The sequence below is a fragment of the Gigantopelta aegis genome, chromosome 4 (assembly GCF_016097555.1).
Source record: "Gigantopelta aegis isolate Gae_Host chromosome 4, Gae_host_genome, whole genome shotgun sequence".
In the NCBI taxonomy this organism is placed as follows: Eukaryota; Metazoa; Mollusca; class Gastropoda; order Neomphalida; family Peltospiridae; genus Gigantopelta; species Gigantopelta aegis.
Genome location: NC_054702.1, coordinates 55,133,435 through 55,154,056, shown reverse-complemented (window position 1 = coordinate 55,154,056; position 20,622 = coordinate 55,133,435). Strand labels below are relative to the sequence as shown.

Here is a 20,622-nt window from a genome sequence, read left to right as displayed (position 1 = left end):
TATCTGTTTAGTCGATAACATCTTAAAAATTGCAGGAAACTCAGGAATGTCCCTTTAAAATATAATGATGTTTCTCTAAGTTACTGTGTCGCTTAGCAAACAGCCGCATTCCTGTAAACCTGCCGTGTATCAAATGAATTTTCTTTTTAAAGATATGGAATCAGGAAAATGACGTATCTGCACTCCATAATGCTTAAATAATGTAATTTTTTAAAACAATTTTAGCACAGCCCCTGAAAAAACCCCTCTTTTGCCAACAAATTAGCTAAAATCTATATGATTCCATTTGATGTCAGTGGTTCTTAAGGAACACAAAGTAACACGCATTTCATGTCCATTATGATGAACTCACGTTGCAGATACCAGCATGGCAAACGTTTTAGGTAAGTACGCTTGAGGCGCTATCACACATATATTATTTGTAGTAACGATATGTAGCGAACGATTTGTTTATAATTAAAGCTGCCGACATGACCGAAATTATTCGGCAGTATAAACTATTTTCGGCTATTTCAACAGACCCAACCCTACCCCCGCATGTTAACGTGCGCATTAGTTTAGATTACCATATGTGTGTACTACCTGAACATTAAAGGCATACTGTCACGGATTTAAGGACCTTATTTCTCTAAAAATGGATAATAAATAAAAATTACATTCATTGTTGGAAACCAAATCTAGCTATCGCATCACCTTAACTGAATCATGATGGAGTGAAATCCATGTCAACCCTCTTGGCAATTTTAGCTTTTGAATTATGGACCATTGCCATAATTCAATTATTTTTGCAAAATATCATTAATAAATGGAGTATGGTGGTTATGAAGATGGTTGAATAAAGTACATTTAGGGACAAATCAATTTATTTTTCTTCAGGTAATACTTTGTTAGGCCATTAAATAGGTCAGTGGTCTGTGACAATATGCCTTTAATTTTATGCGAAACGAATACGGTACGAATATTAGGGTCGGCGACTTTCAATAACTAAATTCGTTCCGATCAACACGTTCTAACAAGATTTCTACTGAACACCGATATGGACCAGAACGTAACGAAATGTACCGAAATGGGTCGAAATACACTTTAAAAATATTGACCGTAATTCACCGAAATGGGTCAAAATACACAACACTTGATCATATGCTGCAAATCGTTACTACACGTTTGTGTTTTCTGACTCTTGATGTAAACTTCTCATGGAATAATCATGCTATTGGTGTCTGTGGCTTTATTTAAATGCTTGCATGCGGTAATACTATGCTTGATAAGTTTTGTATTGTTATTTTTTTCTCTTTTTTGTTTGCTTAATAAACTACTAACTCACGTAAAGACAGTTCCAGAACCGATCATATGCATTGGTAGCCAACATTTTAAATTCACGATACAAAGCTAAAATAAAATAATAAAAACAGTAGCACCCACCAAAGGCTCTTCAACACAAAACTTTGTTATAGAATACCCACTACCCTTTAACACAACCACCACAACCACCACCTCCACCACCACCACCACCTTCGCCCAGGTATCCTCTAATCGCCGTATGTATTGTCAAGATTTCTATATTTTCGGTCACTGATAAAAAAGAGAGAAGTTTTAAATACCCACTGTCCTTTAACACTGCCACCACAACCACCACAACCACCACCACCTCCACCACCACCACCTTCGCCCAAACACCCTCTAATCGCGGTATATATTGTCAAGATTTCTATATTTTCGGTCACTGATATAAAAAGAGAATCTTTTTAGGACGGAACTACTTTTAAACTAGTTGTGATTAGCAAATAATCTTATATTGTTCAAAGTTACTTATTCTTTTATTGACTCTTGATTGTTTTGATTTTTTTAAAACTGTTTTGAAGACAATTTTTCATTTAAAATAAGAAGTAAATTGTTGTTATTTAAGAAGTATTCTGTTTTTGTCTATAACTTTTGTAGGAAATGGGCAATTAAAACATGTGGACATACTACTCCGGAAAAAGGCAAAGTTATGAAATAAAATGATTCGTGTCTTTAATTGTTCGTTGTATGTGGATTGCTCAGGTGGAATGACGAATGGCGCACGGCAGAGCCTCGTGACATTCACCATTCTAACCTTCAGGTTACAAACCACCATCAATTACTCCATGCAAGTCAATACAATTTCTAAGGTTACACACCACCATTAATTACTCCATGCAAGTCAAAACAATTTCTAAGGTTACAAACCACCATCAATTGCTCCATGCAAGTCAATACAATTTCTAAGGTTACACACCACCATTAATTACTCCATGCAAGTCAATACAATTTCTATGTCAGAATATATTCTGTGAAAAATACAACACTATCGAGAGGGGCATGTGACTATTAATTTTAGGGAGTGCTCTCAACTGACAAGTACTGTGTAAAAGAAACCAACACAGGTCGACCACCAATTTTTTCAGTTAACAACCCTCATGCCTGAACACCGCCTCGTGTTGTTGTTATGCAATGCACTTGAACAGTTATTATCAGTTAGTACTGCATATAATAAATAACTTCAAACCAATGGGTTATTTAAATACTACATTGGACAATCTACGTGCAGTCATCAAAGAAAGTTTTCAAAAAGCCTATCAAAATTTTGTAGTATTTTTGTTTTATGAGGAACTATTTCCTAAACCGGACTATATTAAGCTGCTACAGCAAGTAACGACACGACAAATGGTGGTGTGTTGACTTCACGGGATAAAGCCGACATCTTAAGATAGTAACCAATTATTCTCTAAATGTACAACTCTACTTCATTTATTACACTAAAAGTCTAAATATCCTTTTGAATGTTTAAAATACAAAGGTAAACGATTTTCAAAATTAAACAGAAAGTGAAATTTCTATGCAGTCTTTTATGAAAATGATTTTATAGATCCATCGGCTTATCTCTCTCAAAATACCAGGGGTGGGGTGTTGTAGTGGGAGGGGTATTTATCAATATATACATCCACATATATAATTAATAAAACGTTCAGTAAATTAAATATACTAGTATAAAGTTTCTCATTTTGTTTCAGTCGACTGCAGGATAAAGAAATGAAAACTCTATTCCTTTCATGTTACATACATAACATATGTATGTATTTATTTATTTATTTAATGTTGGTGGTGGTGCTTTTCTGTTGTTGTTGTTGATGTTTTTGTTGTTGATGTTGTTGATGTTGTTGATGATGATGATGATAATGATGATGATGATGATGTTGTTGTTGTTGTTGTTGATGATGCTGATGATGCTGATGATGATGATGATGTTGTTGTTGTTGTTGTTGATGATGCTGATGCTGATGATGATGATTATGTTGTTGCTGTTATTAGTCTTAATGCTGAAGTTTGTTTGTTTGTTTCAAATAATTGTGAATTTCGCAGACATTTTAATAGATACGTATACTCCTGGACATCTAAGTTCTATATTCATTATACATCCTTTTATTTTATGTATGTATTGCAAAGGTTGCACATCACCATTCATGTTTGCATGCATTTCAATACAATTTTTGTGAAAAGTTTAGAATTTGATATTGTATTTTAATGAATACCTATTTCCTATACCGGACTATCCAAGACACAAAGTAACGACATGGTTTGGTGTCTAAACACTAAGTGCATGTACACTCGTATAACGGACTATAGTTCACTTATTCTACCCAGTTTTAAACTCTATTTTTACATTTAAAGTTTAAGCTGAACAAGTACATAACAAAGCAAACATACAAACATGTATATAAAGCAATTTGGCAATTTGTTTGAAAGTCGGTAACTAAATTTTGACAAGTGACATCTCAAATTCTGCATTTATAATTTAAATTAGCAATCGGACATGAATAATAATGTTTAAATGCGCCTGTAATTTAAATTATATATGAACGTGTAATGTTAATGATGTTCATGTAATGTACATGATCAGAATGAATGAATGAATGAATGAATGAATGAATGAATGTTTAACGACACCCCAGCACGAAAAATACATCGGCTATTGGGTGTCAAACTATGGTAATGCAAATAAATAAAGTGATGATCAACATCAATATAAAAATTCAAGGTTTAAACAAAAACAGTGTAAAGAACTGTGCCAAAAATACAAATACAAATATCACAGAATTTTACGGACACCGAATTTTACTCTAAACTTCAATTTGTGCTGTATTGGCCATTCTCAAAAAGAATGTTACACCCCTGCACCACGGTGAGGTTACAGCACGCGCAGGGGATACATGATCAGAGTGTGATTGAACTAATGCACACGTGTGTAGTTTAAAGGGACTTTCCCTAGTTTGTAGCCATTGTATAATGTTGTGGAAAAACACATATATTATAATTACAATATTTTCTTGCTAACAGTGTGAATATCTATAGATTTAATTTATGTTTGGTCATTCTGTTTATAATAGCTCAGTATGAATTTTTCTTAATAATAATTTCGTATATAACAATGTAATATTTCTTTAAAATGCTAAACACAACTTGACAAAGATGAATCAAAGGGAATCCCAAATGCAATATTCCAAACTTTTTTAAATAGGTTTTGTTAACCACTTGTATTGTAAAATTATGTTGGTCATGTCATGTCATGTCATGTCATAGGGTTTTACGTGCACATTCAGAACAAGCAATTATGTTGGTAAATTTGTGCAGTATTTATACTGATTGGGGGGGGGGGGGGTGGGTGGGGTCGTAGCTCAGTGGTAAAGCGCTCGCTTGATACGCGGTCGGTTTGGGATCGATCCCCGTTGGTGGGCCAGTTGGGTTATGTCTCGTTCTAGCCAGTGCACCACGACTGGTATAACAAAGGTCATGGTATATGCTATCCTGTCTGTGGGATAGTGCATATAAAATATCCTTTGCTACTAATGGAAAAATGTAGCAGGTTTCCTCTCTAAGACTATGTGTCAAAATTACCATATGTTTGACATCCAATAGCCGATGATTACTAACTCAATGTGCTCTAGTGGTGTCGTTGAACAAAACAAACTTTATACTTATGGCTACAAACTCAGGATTCCACTTTAAATGATGTACATGTAATATTATTTAATTTAGTGTATGCAATCAGTAATTTTTTAAGTATTGTTTTTTACTATTAAATATATATTTTAAACATTTAATAACTGTATATACTAGTACTCAGTAAAATAAATGTTCATGTTTTCTACAGCAAGGCAACACGACGGTTATTATAAACCAGCCCACGACACTCCACCACAACCCGATGCAGCCCCACCCCCTAAGGACATGGAGTACCGGTCTGTGTGGGTGTATGGAAGACTGCGGCGGCTGTACGTATTGTTTTCTATTCCAGTTAAGGCAGAGCCATATGGAAAGGGGAGGGGGGGGGGGGTAACTACAAATTTAAAGCTACAAACTCACTTTACCATATTATAAAATCTATTTAATGCAAAATGCAAACACCTACGGCTTTAATTAACTTTTCGCTATCAACGATTGTTGTCAGCAGCCTTCATACAACATGTAACTCTGTTGCAGTGATCAAAAAAAAAAATAGTAAAACAGTAGCCTGCTTTTCAGTTTTAAAATGAAGCGTAATTATATATTTCGTTTGACGTAGGTATGGGTCAACAATTTCTATTTCATATAGGTGCTGGAAAATGAAAGCGACGGGGAGGGTGGGGGGTGGGGGGGTGGATGGGTGGGAGATTGGTAGTAATATAGTAATTTGCATTTCAACTGAGGGAGGATCCATTATCTGTAGTTAGTTTTTCTATTTTGTTTGTTTGATTGGGGGGGGGTCGAGGTGGGGGGGGGGGGGTGGCAGTGTTCCCAGGCCCACTTGTGTTCTACTCTTAAGCTATGGGGTAGGATCCATTGTCTGTAGTTAGTTTTTCTATTTTGTTTGTTTGGTTGGGGGGGGGGGGGGGTTCGAGGTGGGGGGAGGGCAGTGTTCCCAGGCCCACTCGTGTTCTACTCTTAAGCTAGGGCCCCTGCGCGTGCTGTATCCTCACCGTGGTGCAGGGGTGTAACATTCTCTTTGAGAATGGCCAATACAGCACAAATTGAAGTTTAGAGTAAAAGTCAGTATCTTATCTGTGATATTTGTATTTGTGTTTTTGCACAGTTTTTTTACACTATTTTTATTTATATCTTGAATTTTTCTGTTGATGTTGATCATCACCTTGTTTGTTTCCATTACCATAGTTAGACACCCAATAGCCGATGTATTTTTCGTGCTGGGGTGTCGTTAAACATTCATTCATTCATTCTTAAGCTAGGGGATAGGATCCATTATCTGTAGTTAGTTTTTTGGTTCTTGTTTGTTTGTTCGGGGTTTTTTCCAGTGGGGGGCGGGAGGGTGGGGGTGGAGGGAGTGCGAGAGGGGGCAGTGTTCCTAGGCCCACTCGTTTTCTACTCTTAAGCTCTATTCATTTTAAATGTTTGTATTTACGACAGATGAGAGTGTTTTGAAATTATGAACATGCACATGGATACTCAACTCAATACTATAATTTTTTATTTTGCCAGGTCTTTTCGCCTTATTTTGTCCCTTTTACTACGGATGCGTGGTGGCCGGCAAACAAGGCCACTCGTGCTGGGGACCATGCTGTGTTCCTGGTTGGCCCATGGCCTTCAGGTCGCATATCCGAGGTGTCCATTCTATTGAGGTAATACATTTTGCCATGTTAATCATAATCAGTTAATAATCCAGACCATATATAATAGACTTTAGGCGATCTTCGTACTACAGTGAAAAGCGAATATGTATTGCATATAGGCCTAGGCCCTTCCCACAATAGGGCGCTTTTACATGCTAAAATATAGCTTCAAATCACAAAACACCCTAACATATAGCTTTAAATCAAATCAGATCACAAATCACACTAAATTATAGCTAAAAATCGCAAGATGCACTAAATCGTAGCTTGAAATTGCAAGGTACACTAAAATAGTGCTTTAAAATCGCAAGGAACATTAAAATATAGCTTAAAATCGCAGACACTTAAGTATGGCTTAAAATCGCACAAGACACACTAAAATGTATAGCTTTAAATTAAATGACAAAGTACACTAAAATATAGCTTAAAATCGCAAGGCGTAGTCATATATGATTTAAAATCGCAATTCACGCTAATTTATGGAATAAAATCGCAACTATAACTTTAAAATCACAAAGCATACGAAATATAACTTAAAAACTTAAGGCATACTAAACTATATGTTTAAAATCGCAGACACTTAAGTATGGCTTAAAATCGCACAAGACACACTAAAATGTATAGCTTTAAATTAAATGACAAAGTACACTAAAATATAGCTTAAAATCGCAAGGCGTAGTCATATATGATTTAAAATCGCAATTCACGCTAATTTATGGAATAAAATCGCAACTATAGCTTTAAAATCACAAAGCATACGAAAATATAACTTAAAAACTTAACGCATACTAAACTATATGTTTAAAATCGCAAGACACTCCAAATAATAGACTAATATGCAAAATTATTATTTACATAGCTATGAAATATATAGATCTATGGAAACCATAAAAATGATATCCGGTGAAAAGTCATATTTTCACTGTATTTTACTTAAAGTGAAAATATAGAAATCATATTTATATTTTTGTTAACAAATTCATGATTAAATTATCTCCCTTGTAAATTATTACGCTCTAATTATTGAGGTCAGTGTTGCTTCATCTTTTTTTTCTTTTTTTAACCAATCCATCAGATCGTATTTACAAAAAAAGAAGAAAAAGTAATTTAAACAGTTGTACCTATAAGAAATAAATAATTATTAATTTAATAATTAAATAAAGATAATATTTATTCATATTTCTTTTAGAAAGTCCGTGGTCAAGTAAATTTTCTGGAAAATGTCAATGTATAGAACACTGTAGAATACGTCTGTCAGCGTCCCTGTTGTAGCACTATTATATTATGGTCCATGTGAACCGTGTGTAATTTTTCAATAGTGCCTTTTCATAATGTTATGGTGCCCTTTTTGTCTTGGACACCCCCTCATCAGAAAAGCTGGATCCGCCCCAGTACGTGTTTTCGATATGATAAGCGAAATATATCGACAAAAAGCAAAAGATTAGGAAAGATGTATAAAAATAAATACACCATTTCATGGTGGGGGGGGGGGGGGGGGGGGGGGGGGGGGGGGGTAATACGAATTTTTATGTCAACTCGTGTTGAAACCATATTTGGAATCAATTCGTCAAAATATGGTTTTCACACATCACTCGTTGACATATAAATCGCATTTAAAAATAAAAAAAACCATGACATAGACTCATTACTTTTAAAAAGTACAAATACGAATTTAGAACGTCTAGGCACACCTATGTGCCTCGGCACACTGGTTAATAATCAGTCAAATGCCCTTTTCATCATTGTAGTTATTTGTTTTTCTTGTCAAACAATCTGTTCTTAAGCACTGGTGTCAACGGTTATTCTCTTTATAAACTGGTTACACCTATTATGGCAATAAATTATCATTGACGTCATATGCTGTAGACACACTAATACACTGTAGTGTAGATGGGGCACAGCGTAGTACCAGCTGAACGAAGTTTCATAGCAAATGAACAATTTTCTAAAGACCTAAGTTTAGACTTGAAAATTGTATAAGTATGATCTCCAGTGCGCATACTTGGAATGTCTACGTCGATGAGGGGCGGGACGTAGCCCTGTGGTAAGGCGCTCGCCTGATGCGCGGTCGGTCTAGGATCGATCCCTGCCGGTGGCCTATTGGGCTATTTCTCGTTCCAGCCAGAGCACCACGACTGATTTACCAAAGCCTATGAATTGTATTAAAACTATTATACTATCCTGTCTTTGACATAGGATGAAACAAAAAGACGTTTGTTTTGTTTAACGACACCACTAAAGCACATTGATAAATTAATCATCGGCTATTGGATGTCAAACATTTGGTAAATCTCATTAGTCATCAGAGGAAATCCGCTATATTTTCCTAATGCAGAAAGGGATATTTTATATGCGCTTTCCTACAGACAGGAAAACACATACCACGGCCTTTGTCCAGTTGTGGTGCACTGGTTGGAACGAGAAAAAAACAGTTAGCTGAATGGATCAACCGAGGTGGTTCGATCCTGCGACGCAAGCACCTGAAGCGAGCACTCAACTGACTAAGCTAAATCCCGGCCCTGGACATGGGATAGTGCATGTACAAGATCCCTTGCTACTAATAGAAAGATCCTATGACTATATGTCAGAATTACCAAATGCTTGACATCCAATAGCCGATGATAAAAATAAACCAATGTGCTCTAGTGGTGTCATTAAACAAAACAAACTTTTTATTTACGCCGACGAGCGTTTGATTCCCTCTGAAAGTAAAAACGCATCGCTATCTCACGACATGCCACGCTTTCTTTCTTTCTTTTAAATTATGTCCATGCTTATATCCAATTAAGGTTCAAACATGTTGTCCTGGGTACACACCTCAGCTATCTGGACTGTGTGTCCAGGACACTAGTCAGTTGTTAGTTGTTAGTGAGAGCGAAGAGGATGTAGTGGTCTTACACCTACCCATCGAGTCCTTAAAACTCGTTCTGGCTGGGGGCCGGTACCGGGCTGCGAACCCTGTACCCAAAAGCCTTATGTCCGATGGCCTAACCACGACACGACCGAGGCCGGTCTTGCCGCGCTATGTAACAGTCTATGATATCTCCGGCATTACTTCGCTTCATCATTTAGTTTATTTTTATAAATTACTTTTTTTAGGGAACCATATGCACCGATTGCTTGGTGACCACTTTCTGTGGGCAATGCGCACTGTGCCAGATGAGTAGAGAGCTCGACAACGTCCTCAAAGGAGATTCAAAAGCCAGGCCAGCCAATGAGAGGCGATAAAAAGATGAAGGCTTCGATTTGACGCCGTCGGTCATGTGACATCCCGCCATGGATATCTAAGTGACGACCACGTGTCCAGTGGTTACATTGCAGACAATAACTGTTAACACTTAGTCTTTCGACATTTTTTTCCCATGTCATTTGTTATTTTAAAGACCATGGGGGTTTTTGAGGGGGGTTTTAAAAAAAATGTTTAGTATTAATCCCTATCATTGTATTCTCGGTGTGGTATAAGAGTCCAAGATTGTCAATGAAACTGTGCGTGACATGAATTTGCTTATGACACCGCAGGGAAGTAGCTTTTTGGGGGGTGGATGGGTGTGTGGGGAGTTGACTGTGGAGATGGGTAATGTTAAAAAAAACATAATGACCAACTATTGAAATGCATATCAACAAGATATCGTGTGCATTTCCACTGACAGGATAATATTATACTTGTAACAAGGCCTTTTTCGTCTGCTTTCATAATTATGGGTATGCTAAATTCTCCTTTTGTAAAGATGAAAGGAGAAAGTTGGCGAAACTTAGTTGGTGTATTGTGTTCTTTACTCCCCACCCCATCCCTTCTAGCTACAGAACTAAACCGACAAAACCATTTATAAAACACCAACGTACTTTAAAAGAGGTGAAACAAATGACAATTGTTAAATTTAATGGTGAAACAATTAATCTTTCCAAAATACAACAGATGCATTTATTTCTTCCAAGGAATACCTTTAGCATGTTGTTATATTTATGTACATCTTTTTTGACATGTTTGGTTAAATAAATTATCTCTTTACCGAGAGCTTAAAAATCCAATTATGTTTTTGTTTCGTTCAAATTTAATAGTATAACCTTTTGTAGGCCGTTTTTGACATACACGCGTGTAACTACATATATCTACAATGATTAAACACCTGCATTTTAAAGAAAGACATTTATTAACTTATTTATTAAAAAAATAAACATTACTGTCTTAATGTGTGTGTGTGTGTATGTGTGCGTGTGCGTTCGTGTGTGCGTGCATTTGTGTTTTAAACTCATTAGAATCTGTTGAAATATATTTAACATATCTTTGTTTTGTTTTATTTGTATAACTTCGATATATACAACTGCTATTCCAGGCGCATGTTCTGAAATGTATGCAGGGGGTTGGGGTCTAGACTGTGGTGAACGAGGTTTCTAGCGGGATCCAGTCATTCTCCCCTTAAAAATGAAAGATTCGCTTGTGCAGAGGAGGGAAGGTGCGATCCCAGAAACCCCCCCCCCCCCCGCACACTCTTCTGTATTCGGGAAAACTTTAGGTAGTTTCAAACATGGAAAGAATGTGCTGTGCAGTGAGACCAACTAGTCAGACGTACATGGGACGCAATAATGTAAAATACCACGACTTGAAGAGTTTGTTCCCTTATGTACAGGCACAAATTGTTTGTGGACTGTGTGTGTGTGTGTGTGTGTGTCTGTGTGTATCTGTGTGTCTGTGTCTCTCTCTGTGTGTGTGTGTGTGTGTGTGTGTGTGTGTGTGTGTGTGTGTGTGTGTGTGTGTGTGTGTGTGTGTGTAACTTTTCCCATACTCTTATACCAACCCGCGACAGACATGCCTGAAACCATAGTGGTATATGAGCATGTTAAAAATACTCACACTTATACCACGAAGGTTTCGAGCATGTCTGTCCCGGATAGCCAGATACTCAACCCGGGACAGATTTTGTGGACTGCCTAAATGTCACAACAGGTTGTACTATACCAAAGAAAACGCCATAGACGATAATGATAATGTATGTGGTTAAAAGTACTAAATGGAATACATCATCTCAAGTATGACCCATACATATGAATACTACAGCCCTACTTCAAAACATTAATTGAAGAAAGTGGCTAATTTTTATATATATAACACGGTCTTTTTGCACCGGCATCGGTGGCGTCGTGGTTAGGCCATCGGTCAACAGGCTGGTAGGTACTGGGTTCGGATCCCAGTCGAGGCATGGGATTTTTAATCCAAATACCGACTCCAAACCCTGAGTGAGTGCTCCACAAGGCTCATTGGGCAGGTGTAAACCACTTGCACCGACCAGTGATCCATAACTGGTTCAACAAAGGCCATGGTTTGTGCTATCCTGCCTGTGGGAAGCGCAAATAAAAGATCCCTTGCTGCTAATCAGAAAGAGTAGCCCATGAAGTGGCGACAGTAGCCCATGAAGTGGCGACAGCGGGTTTCCTCTCAAAATATGTGTGGTCCTTAACCATATGTCTGACGCCATATAACGGTAAATAAAATGTGTTGAGTGCCTCGATAAATAAAACATTTCTTTCTTTCTTTGTTTTTTTTGCAACAGCCATAAAATTGGCGTGTGCCACTTCTGAGTCGAAAGATTGTTGTTTGTTGCCATCTCTCCGGGTCCAAAAGGTTTGTGTCCCCCCACCCCCCCCCCCACCCCCCCCCCCCCGTGATGTTATGTTGGTGATCCCATTCTTGTCGAAGCTTGTGTTGGATGAGTGTTTTTGCTTCTGGGTAGGAGATAGGGTGCCGGAATTGCTGCTTTTAACTTCCAGCCGTGGACAGTCTGTCAGCCTCTTCATTTCCACGGATATTACAATGGGATGGTTATCCACTGGAGTGCTATGGTTCTTGTCTGTGAGAGCTCGGAGAGTGCTCTCTGTAGTGTGCCACTTGTGTTGGTTTTTGCTGGTAACATGACAGTTTCCAGTACAGACCTGCAATCAGGAAGACGAGATGTGTGTCGAGTTCTGCTAGGGCACTACAGATGTTGACAGCTTCCACTAGGGCAATCTGTTCAGCTCTGTAGTTGGTGGAGAGCTTTCCAGTAGGCAGGGATCTGGATATATGTTGTAGATATATTCCGCTGCCACCATTTTTGATTGCCTGATCGGCAGAGCCGTCCGTGTAGACATGTATCCACTGAGTTGTGTTGTATTCCTTGTCAAGCATCTCTTGCGTTAGGGCCTTTTGTTGTTGGGGAGACAGGTGTTCTTTTCTGTCTATGTCTGGGATTGTTGTGGAGATACGGATGTCTGTCAGGCAGCTATTCATGTTGTCTGTGTCAGTCAGGTGTTCTATTTCGGTTGGGATATTTGTGATGATGTCCTTGTGCTGACTGCTGAATGCCTTTAGGATATGGTTGAAACTTTGTCTGTTTAACCTGTTCTTTGTTGGCTGTGTGATTCTTTCGCAGGCTGGGTGAGAAGGCAGTCGCTTCAACTTTTCCGAGTGAATCAGAACCTGTTCCTTTCTTCTCTCTGTGAGAGGTTTTATGCCCGTCACCTTTTCCATCTCATTGATGGGTGTTGTCTTCATACCTGCGGTGATAATGTGTGGGCCTCTCCTTTGTATCCTGAACAATTTGTTGGTGTTTGATTTGAAAGCTGTAGCCAGTGCTGATATTCCATACTCCATTACGGGGCGGACTGATCCAGTGTAGAGTGTCTTGAGAATGTGGCTGTTAGCTCCCCAGGTAGTGCCTGCCAGTTTCTTCATTAAAAACAGTCTTCGGATATCCTTTCCCTCTGCCTTTTGCATGTGCTTACTCCAGGTCAGTCTTCGGTCCAGGGGTTCACGGTCCAAGTTGTTTTCCTGTGCCACAATGATTATACGTACACTTGGTAGGTTCATATCTAATGAACATGCACATATAACATTTCCTAGTGAAAGTGCTAAAATATAATCTGGTAAACAGGACTTTTACAGTTCAGCTGATGTACTAAATGTACTTCAGGTTTTGGATACCATCCTGATCCTCGTCAAAGTTCCCTCGATTGATACGCATCTGTACTTCAGGGGGACGGAACGTAGCTCAGTGGTAAAGTTCTCGGTGGAGCCAATGGGCTATTTCTCGCCCCAACCAGTGCACCACGACTGGTATATCAAAAGTCGTTGTATGTGCTATCCTGCCTGTGGGACCGTGCATATAAAAGATCCCTTGCTACTAATGGAAACATGTAACAGGTTTTTTTCTCTAAGACAATATGTCAAATGTTTGCCATCCACTAGCCGATGATTAATAAATCAATGTGCTCTAGTGATGTCGTTAAACAAAACAAACCTTAACTGTACTTCAGGGTGTTGATATGTATCTCAGAGGTTGGAAGCTCATGTCCACCAATCAAAACCTTACTTGTAGAATCCTGCCAGTGATTTAAAACTAACACTGCGTAGTCCCCAATGTCCAGGTAACATTTCGTCTGTAAATAATAATTTAAATATTGACCAATCACACTTCGCCTTTTATAACGTTATTTGGGAGCATACAAATTCTAAAAATATCGGGCGAGTCTATTTTAGTGGCCGCAGTACAGCGAACCATACCAATACGTACGAGGTGGGTTATCAGTCTTCAATTTTACATTAAAAATTATTTATTTATTTATAAAAAAAAACCCAACTAAATCAGTCTTCAGTTTTACATTACAAATTATTTATTTTATAAAATAAAACATGTTTTAAGGCATTCGTAATTCACACGAAACATGTCGTATACCCTCAGGATAATTCGGAATGTTTTCAAATTATTTTTAAATCACTGGCAGGATTCTGCAAGTAAGGTTTTGATTGGTGGACATGAACTCCAACTGGCTGGTGTTAGATCCACATGTAATAGTGGAGCTAATTTTAATTAGATTGATTACATGTGCTGTCTATGGGACAGTGCATTATACTCATAAGATACCTTGCGACTTTATCGGTAGAAGTAGCGGGTTTCCTCTTTTTCTCCACGTCGACCAGTTGTCGAAATAACCATATGTTAGACACCAAAATAGGCGTTGGTTGAAGTGTGCTAAGATGTCGTTAAAGTTAGTTTATTTTGTTTGACGTCACTATTAGAGTACATTGATTAACTTAATCATCGACTATTCCACTGGATGTTAAACATCTGGACCCATATTCACAAAATATCGTAAGCCTAGTTTTACACGTAAACGTAAATCTACGACTGAAGAGCTATTCATGAAACAACGAAAACGTAAGTTACGTGTAAAGTTGGACGTAAATATAAGAGTGCCTCAGGTTGCAACTAACGCTGCACGTAAGTTGTGTACATATAATAAATCAAGCACGATCGCCGTTATCCCCACCAATACCAAAATGCCATGGTTCACTGTTCGCAATGTTATTGTTAGCAGACGACAAACAAAATTGCGTTTTGCGCATTTGTTATTTACCCGGTAGCCATCGTTTCTAATGTATTTTTTATTAATTACTCCAGTGAGAATGTTAAATCGTAGATTTACGTCCAACTAAGTTACGTTTATATTTACGACCATCTTTGAGAATACGGTGCTTCTTGCACGTAAACGTAAATCTACGGCACACGTAAGTGCTAGTCGTAGACGTAAATTTACACTTTTTTGTGAATATGGGTCCTGATCATTCAGAGGAAACCAGCTACGTTTTTTCATTAATAGAAAGGATCTTTTATAAGCACTTTAAAACCAACAGAACAGTTTATACCACGGTTTTCGATTTAACAAAAATGGAGTACTGATTGAGACGGAAACAAATCCAATAGGTCCGCCGTGGAGGCGATCGTACTACCGAATGAGCTAAACCCCGCCCCTTCTAAAACGCACGCTCTCTCAATGGGAGTTGGTACTGGGGAGATGACGTTAAACAAATACACTCCATACTGTCAGTGTGCACTGTGTGCTTTTGGCAACATGGCCCGCACTGATATGGAAGAGTTGTGATATCGATCAACAGTTTAAAAATAGGCAAATCAAAGATGGGTGTGGATATAGGGATCTTCAGGATACTGGGTTTATATATATATATATATATATATATATATATATATATATATATATATAATATATATATATATATAAAATCTGCAGTAGATTAACACCCTATGGAGATTGACGCAGTCCGACACTAAAAAAATAATATTTTTATTGGAAGACAGTCTGCGTCGATCGGTGACCTACTAGATATTTTATGGAAACCAAACTTAAAACCTCTGTTGTTGACTGTGTTCCCAAACCCGCGGCTTACCGTTGATACTGCATTCACACTGGCGGCGCTAGCCTGATGTCCGGTCGATCTAGGATCGATTCTCTTCGGTGGGCCCATTGGGTTATTTCCTATTCCAGCCAGTGCCCCACAACTGGTGTAACAAAGGCCGTGGTATGTACTATTATGTATGTGGGATGGTGCATATAAAAGATCCCTTGCTGCAAATCGAAAAGAGTTGCCCATGAAATGGCAACAGCGGGTTTCCTCTCTCAATATCTGCAGTTTCCATTAGTAGCAAGGGACCTTTTATATGCGCCAATTTACAGATAGGTTAGCACATACCAGTCGTGGTGCACTGGTTGGAATGAGAAATAGCCCAACGGGCCCACCGACGGGGATCACTCCTAGACAGACCGGGCATCAAACGAGCTGCCCACTGGGCTATTTCTCGGTCCAGCCAGCACATCAGGACTGGTTTTCCCTCTCAATATCTGTATGATCCTTAACCATATGTTCGACGCCATATAACCGTAAATATAATGTGGTGAGTATGTCGTTACATAAAACATTTCCTTCCGCCCTTCCTTCCTACAAATTAAAGGAAACAACGGCAGAGTGATTCCCTTTCTGTTTGTTCCGACAAGTGTCATACGATTCCACAACAACACTTTTGGCTACTGTCGGTCACCTTGTCTTTATGTTGTCGTTTTTACGACATCCTTATGACACAACGACTGACATGTTCCCTGCGGCAAAACCATTAACACATTCAAGCTCGCAACTCTGCACAAGACATGAATCCAAAGAATATTTTGACAAGGTCGTATACGCACTTCAAATTCCTTACCTGGAATTGTCATTTACAAGTCCCCCTCCCTCTTTTGGAATTCAGTTTTAACCATAATTTATTGGGATGGTGGTATTTCAGAACTATGAAGTTATTACAAATAGGACACATTAATGCGACGAAAACGGATTGTTAAGTTAAAAATATTGAATAAAGGTGAATGGTGACTTAGCCCAGTGGTAAAGCGCTCGCCTGATATGCGGTCGGTCTAGGATCGATCCCCGGCTATGAACCCATTTGGCTATTTCTCGTTCCAGCCAGTGTACCACGACTAGTATATCAAAGAACGTGGAATGTGCTATCCTGTCTGTGGAATGGTGCATATAATGAAAAACAAAAATGTAGCGGGTTTCCTCTTTAAGATTATATGTTTGAATGTTTGACACCCAATAGCCGATGATTAATAAATCAATGTGCTCTACTGGTGTCGTGAAACAAAAACCGGCCTCGGTGGAGCAGTGGTTAAGCCATCGGACTACAGGCTGGTAGGTACAGGGTTCGCAGCCCGGTACCGGCTCCAACCCAGAGCGAGTTCTTAAGGGCTCAATGGGTAGGTGTTAGGCCACTACACCCTCTTCTCTCTCACTAACCACTAACCAACTAACAACTAACCTACTGTCCTGGACAGACAGCCCAGATAGCTGAAGTGTGTGCCCAGGACAGCGTGCTTGAACCTTAATTGGATATAAGTTGAAATGAATGAAATTGAAATGAAATGAAACAAAATAAACCCCAAACAAATCTCCCTTCCCTCATAATAATATGTATATAAAAAAATTAATTTAGCAAGGTTTTTAAAAAAATTTTTTATCGACATTGTGTTTTGAATTTAAAAGCATATACTGGCATTAGTAATCCACCTGGTCAAACTTACTCATCTAAATCCTAATAATTGTAACTGGCCCATAAAATTATTGTAAGAAAAAAAAATCTAAACAAAAATAAAAACATAAACATAAAAAAAACACGAAAACGATAACAAAAATGACAAATGAAAACAAATCACACACACACACACACACACACACACACACACACACACACACACGTACATACGCACCTACACACCTCACTACACCATACCACACACACACGCACACGCACACATACACACACACACATACATACACACACACACATACATACGCATCTACACACCTCACCGCACCATACCACACACACACACACGCACACACACACACATACATACACACACACGTTTTAACACAAGGCATCCACCACCAAAAACATTTTATTTATTTTTTGAAAGGTCAAACCAAACTTAACACGCTATGTATGTATATAATTCACTTTAAAATGTATAAATAGGTTCAATGATTCAAACTGACTTATAAAGTGTAATTTGTTTAGATTTATAACGCTTTCTGCTCATCTGCGACTAAAAATATATTTTATTGTCAAGTCTTCCAGTTATAGTCTGTTTCGCATTAACCGCAGACCGCAGAACTGTTACGTATGGACCACGCACTCGGTAAGAATGCGGCTCTATGCGTGACATAGCCCCGGGCATTGTGTGCTATTTCTCGATACGATTTTTGACTATATGACATATTGGGTCATTACCGCAACATGTTGTTATACAATACAAACTTTGATTTTCGCCCTTAGGAAAGACAATGATAAGATAAATCTTATAGAGTGCCAGATGTATCACTGGTTTATTAATCATCGTCTATTGGATGTCAACCATTTGGTAATTTTTACGTATAGAGGAAATCCGCTACATTTTTGTATTAGTAGCAAGGTTTTTTTTATATGCATCACCACACAGGCAGGATACCATATACCACGGCCTTGTTGTTTGGAAGAGGTAGAATCACGAAAATGAAAAAACCCCAAAAACAAACAACAAACAAACCCCACCCAACCTACCATCATAACCAATACAGTCTATTGTATTAGTGTTTTATTTTAAAGGGGCACTCACTTCTGGGCTGGATCTAGTTCAGTGGGGGGGGGGGGGGGGGGAGGTGCGGGACGTAGTCCTGTAGTAATGGGCTCGCTTGATGCGCCGTCGGTCTAGGATCGATCCTCGTCTTTTGATCTATTGCGCTATTTCTCGTTTCATCCAGTGCACCACGACTGGTATATCAAAGGCTGTGGTATGTACTATCCTGTCTTTGGATGGTGCATATAAAAGATAAATGAAGCGGGTTTCGTCTGATGACTGTACGTGTCAGAATTACCAAATGTTTGACATCCAATAGCCAACGATTAATAAATCAATGTGCTCTAGTGGTGTCGTTAAACAAAACAAACTTATTTAGTTCAGTCGGTAGCGCGCTTATCTGGGGTGCTTGAGCCGACTAGGGGATTCCCATCACGCACGAATGGTATATGAAAGGACATATATAGTATGTGCTGTCCTGTCTGTGGGAAAATGCATATATAAAAAGATCACGTACTGCTGACGGAATAATGACTGCGTGTTACAATAACCATATCTGTGACATCCAAAAGCTGGGGGCGGGACGTATCCCAGTGGTAAAATGTTCGCTTGATGCGCGGTCGGTCTAGGATAGATCTCCGTTGCTGGACCCATTGGGCTATTTCTCGTTCCAGCCAGTGTTCCACAACTGGTGTAACAAAGGCCGTGGTATGTACTATCCTGTCTGTGGGATGGTGCATATAAAAGATCCCTTGCTGCTAATCAAAAAGAGTAGCCCATGAAGTGGTGACAGCGGGTTTCCTCTCTCAATATCTGTGTGGTCATTAACCATATGTCCGACGACATATAACCGAAAATAAAATGTGTTGAGTGTGTCGTTAAATAAACATTTCCTTCCATATAACCGTAAAGAAAATGTGTTGAGTGCGTCGTTAAATAAAACATTTCCTTCCTTACTTCCAAAACCTGATGATTAATGTATGAATGTGCTCTAATTGTGTCGTTAAAAAGATGATATTAATATGCTTGTGTAACTTAATTGGGTTTTTAGTTCAACTTTAACAATCAGTTAATTTATTATGTGGAAGCTGAAATCAGCAAGGAGTTTTAACAAACTAGTCGCGCCGATTAGAGCCGGAATATCCCAAAGGTTCCATAGGTTCCACGAAGTGAGATCGATCCTGCGAGCCATGATACTTCAGGCGGAAGCTCTATCACTAAGCCACACCTTGAATTCGAATCCACTTCATTTCTACTTATTTTAATTTCGTGCTTTTATCCAATTAAAGTTCAAGCACGCTGTGTTGGGCACACACCTCAGCTATCTGGGCTGTCCAGTACAGTGGGTTAGTTGTTAGTGGTTAGTGAGAGAGAAGAGGGTGTAGTGGTCATACACCTACCCATTGAGTCGTTAAAAGTCGTTATGGGCGGTAGCCGGTACCGGGCTGTGAACCCAGTACCTACCAGCTTATGTCCGATGGCTTACCCACTGCACCACCGAGGCCGGTTGAACTCGAATACAGGAAGAAATAAAATAAACCTCAACTATTTAGGTAATCGAATATGTGAATGTGATGCTTAAACAATGAAAATGGAATTTTCTGTCAGAATTAGACAACTAATGTTTTTTTAAAGAGACTTAAAAATAGTTCTCATTGTCAAATTGACTGATTTTAATATTTGGTTGTAATACATATTCGAAAAACGAATTCACTTGTTTAATTAGAGAATTTTTAAAAATAAAACCACAACAGTCGTAAGATGACAAAACGAAACTGGCACTAAAATCGCGGGGATAAATTAATGGGAATTTTAAAAAAAAAGTTAAACTTTATTTTAATTAATATCGATATTTAAGTCTAGTTGAACATGACAAACCGAAATTTGGCCCTAGAGGTAATTCTAATTGGGGTTTAAAACAGAAACTACAGATGTCGAAATGATTGTCTTAATAAACAATTACAATTAAAAGGTCTCCCTCCATATTACTACACTGATTAGAATGTTTTCCCGCACACTTCTTTCGATTTGTCCGTAGATTACATCTAAAGTTATTGCTATC

General features: G+C 38.5%; 2 protein-coding genes across 2 annotated transcripts in view; one reads left to right on the top strand and one right to left on the bottom strand.

Annotated features, from left to right (window-relative positions):
• LOC121370775 (placenta-specific gene 8 protein-like) overlaps positions 1–10,652 on the top strand; it is a 22,379-nt gene extending 11,727 nt beyond the window's left edge. Inside the window, exons 3-5 of the mRNA XM_041496229.1 lie at positions 5,171–5,291; positions 6,493–6,632; positions 9,723–10,652. Coding sequence (XP_041352163.1) covers positions 5,171–5,291; positions 6,493–6,632; positions 9,723–9,851 — 390 coding nt within the window. The 3' untranslated portion in view covers positions 9,852–10,652. The remainder of the gene's footprint in view (positions 1–5,170; positions 5,292–6,492; positions 6,633–9,722) is intronic.
• Positions 10,653–12,456: 1,804 nt separating this feature from the next.
• Positions 12,457–13,467, bottom strand: LOC121369892. Its single transcript, XM_041494970.1, has one exon. It carries the CDS (start codon positions 13,465–13,467, stop codon positions 12,457–12,459), a length of 1,011 nt encoding a protein of 336 aa, XP_041350904.1.
• Between the last annotated feature and the right edge of the window lie 7,155 nt (positions 13,468–20,622).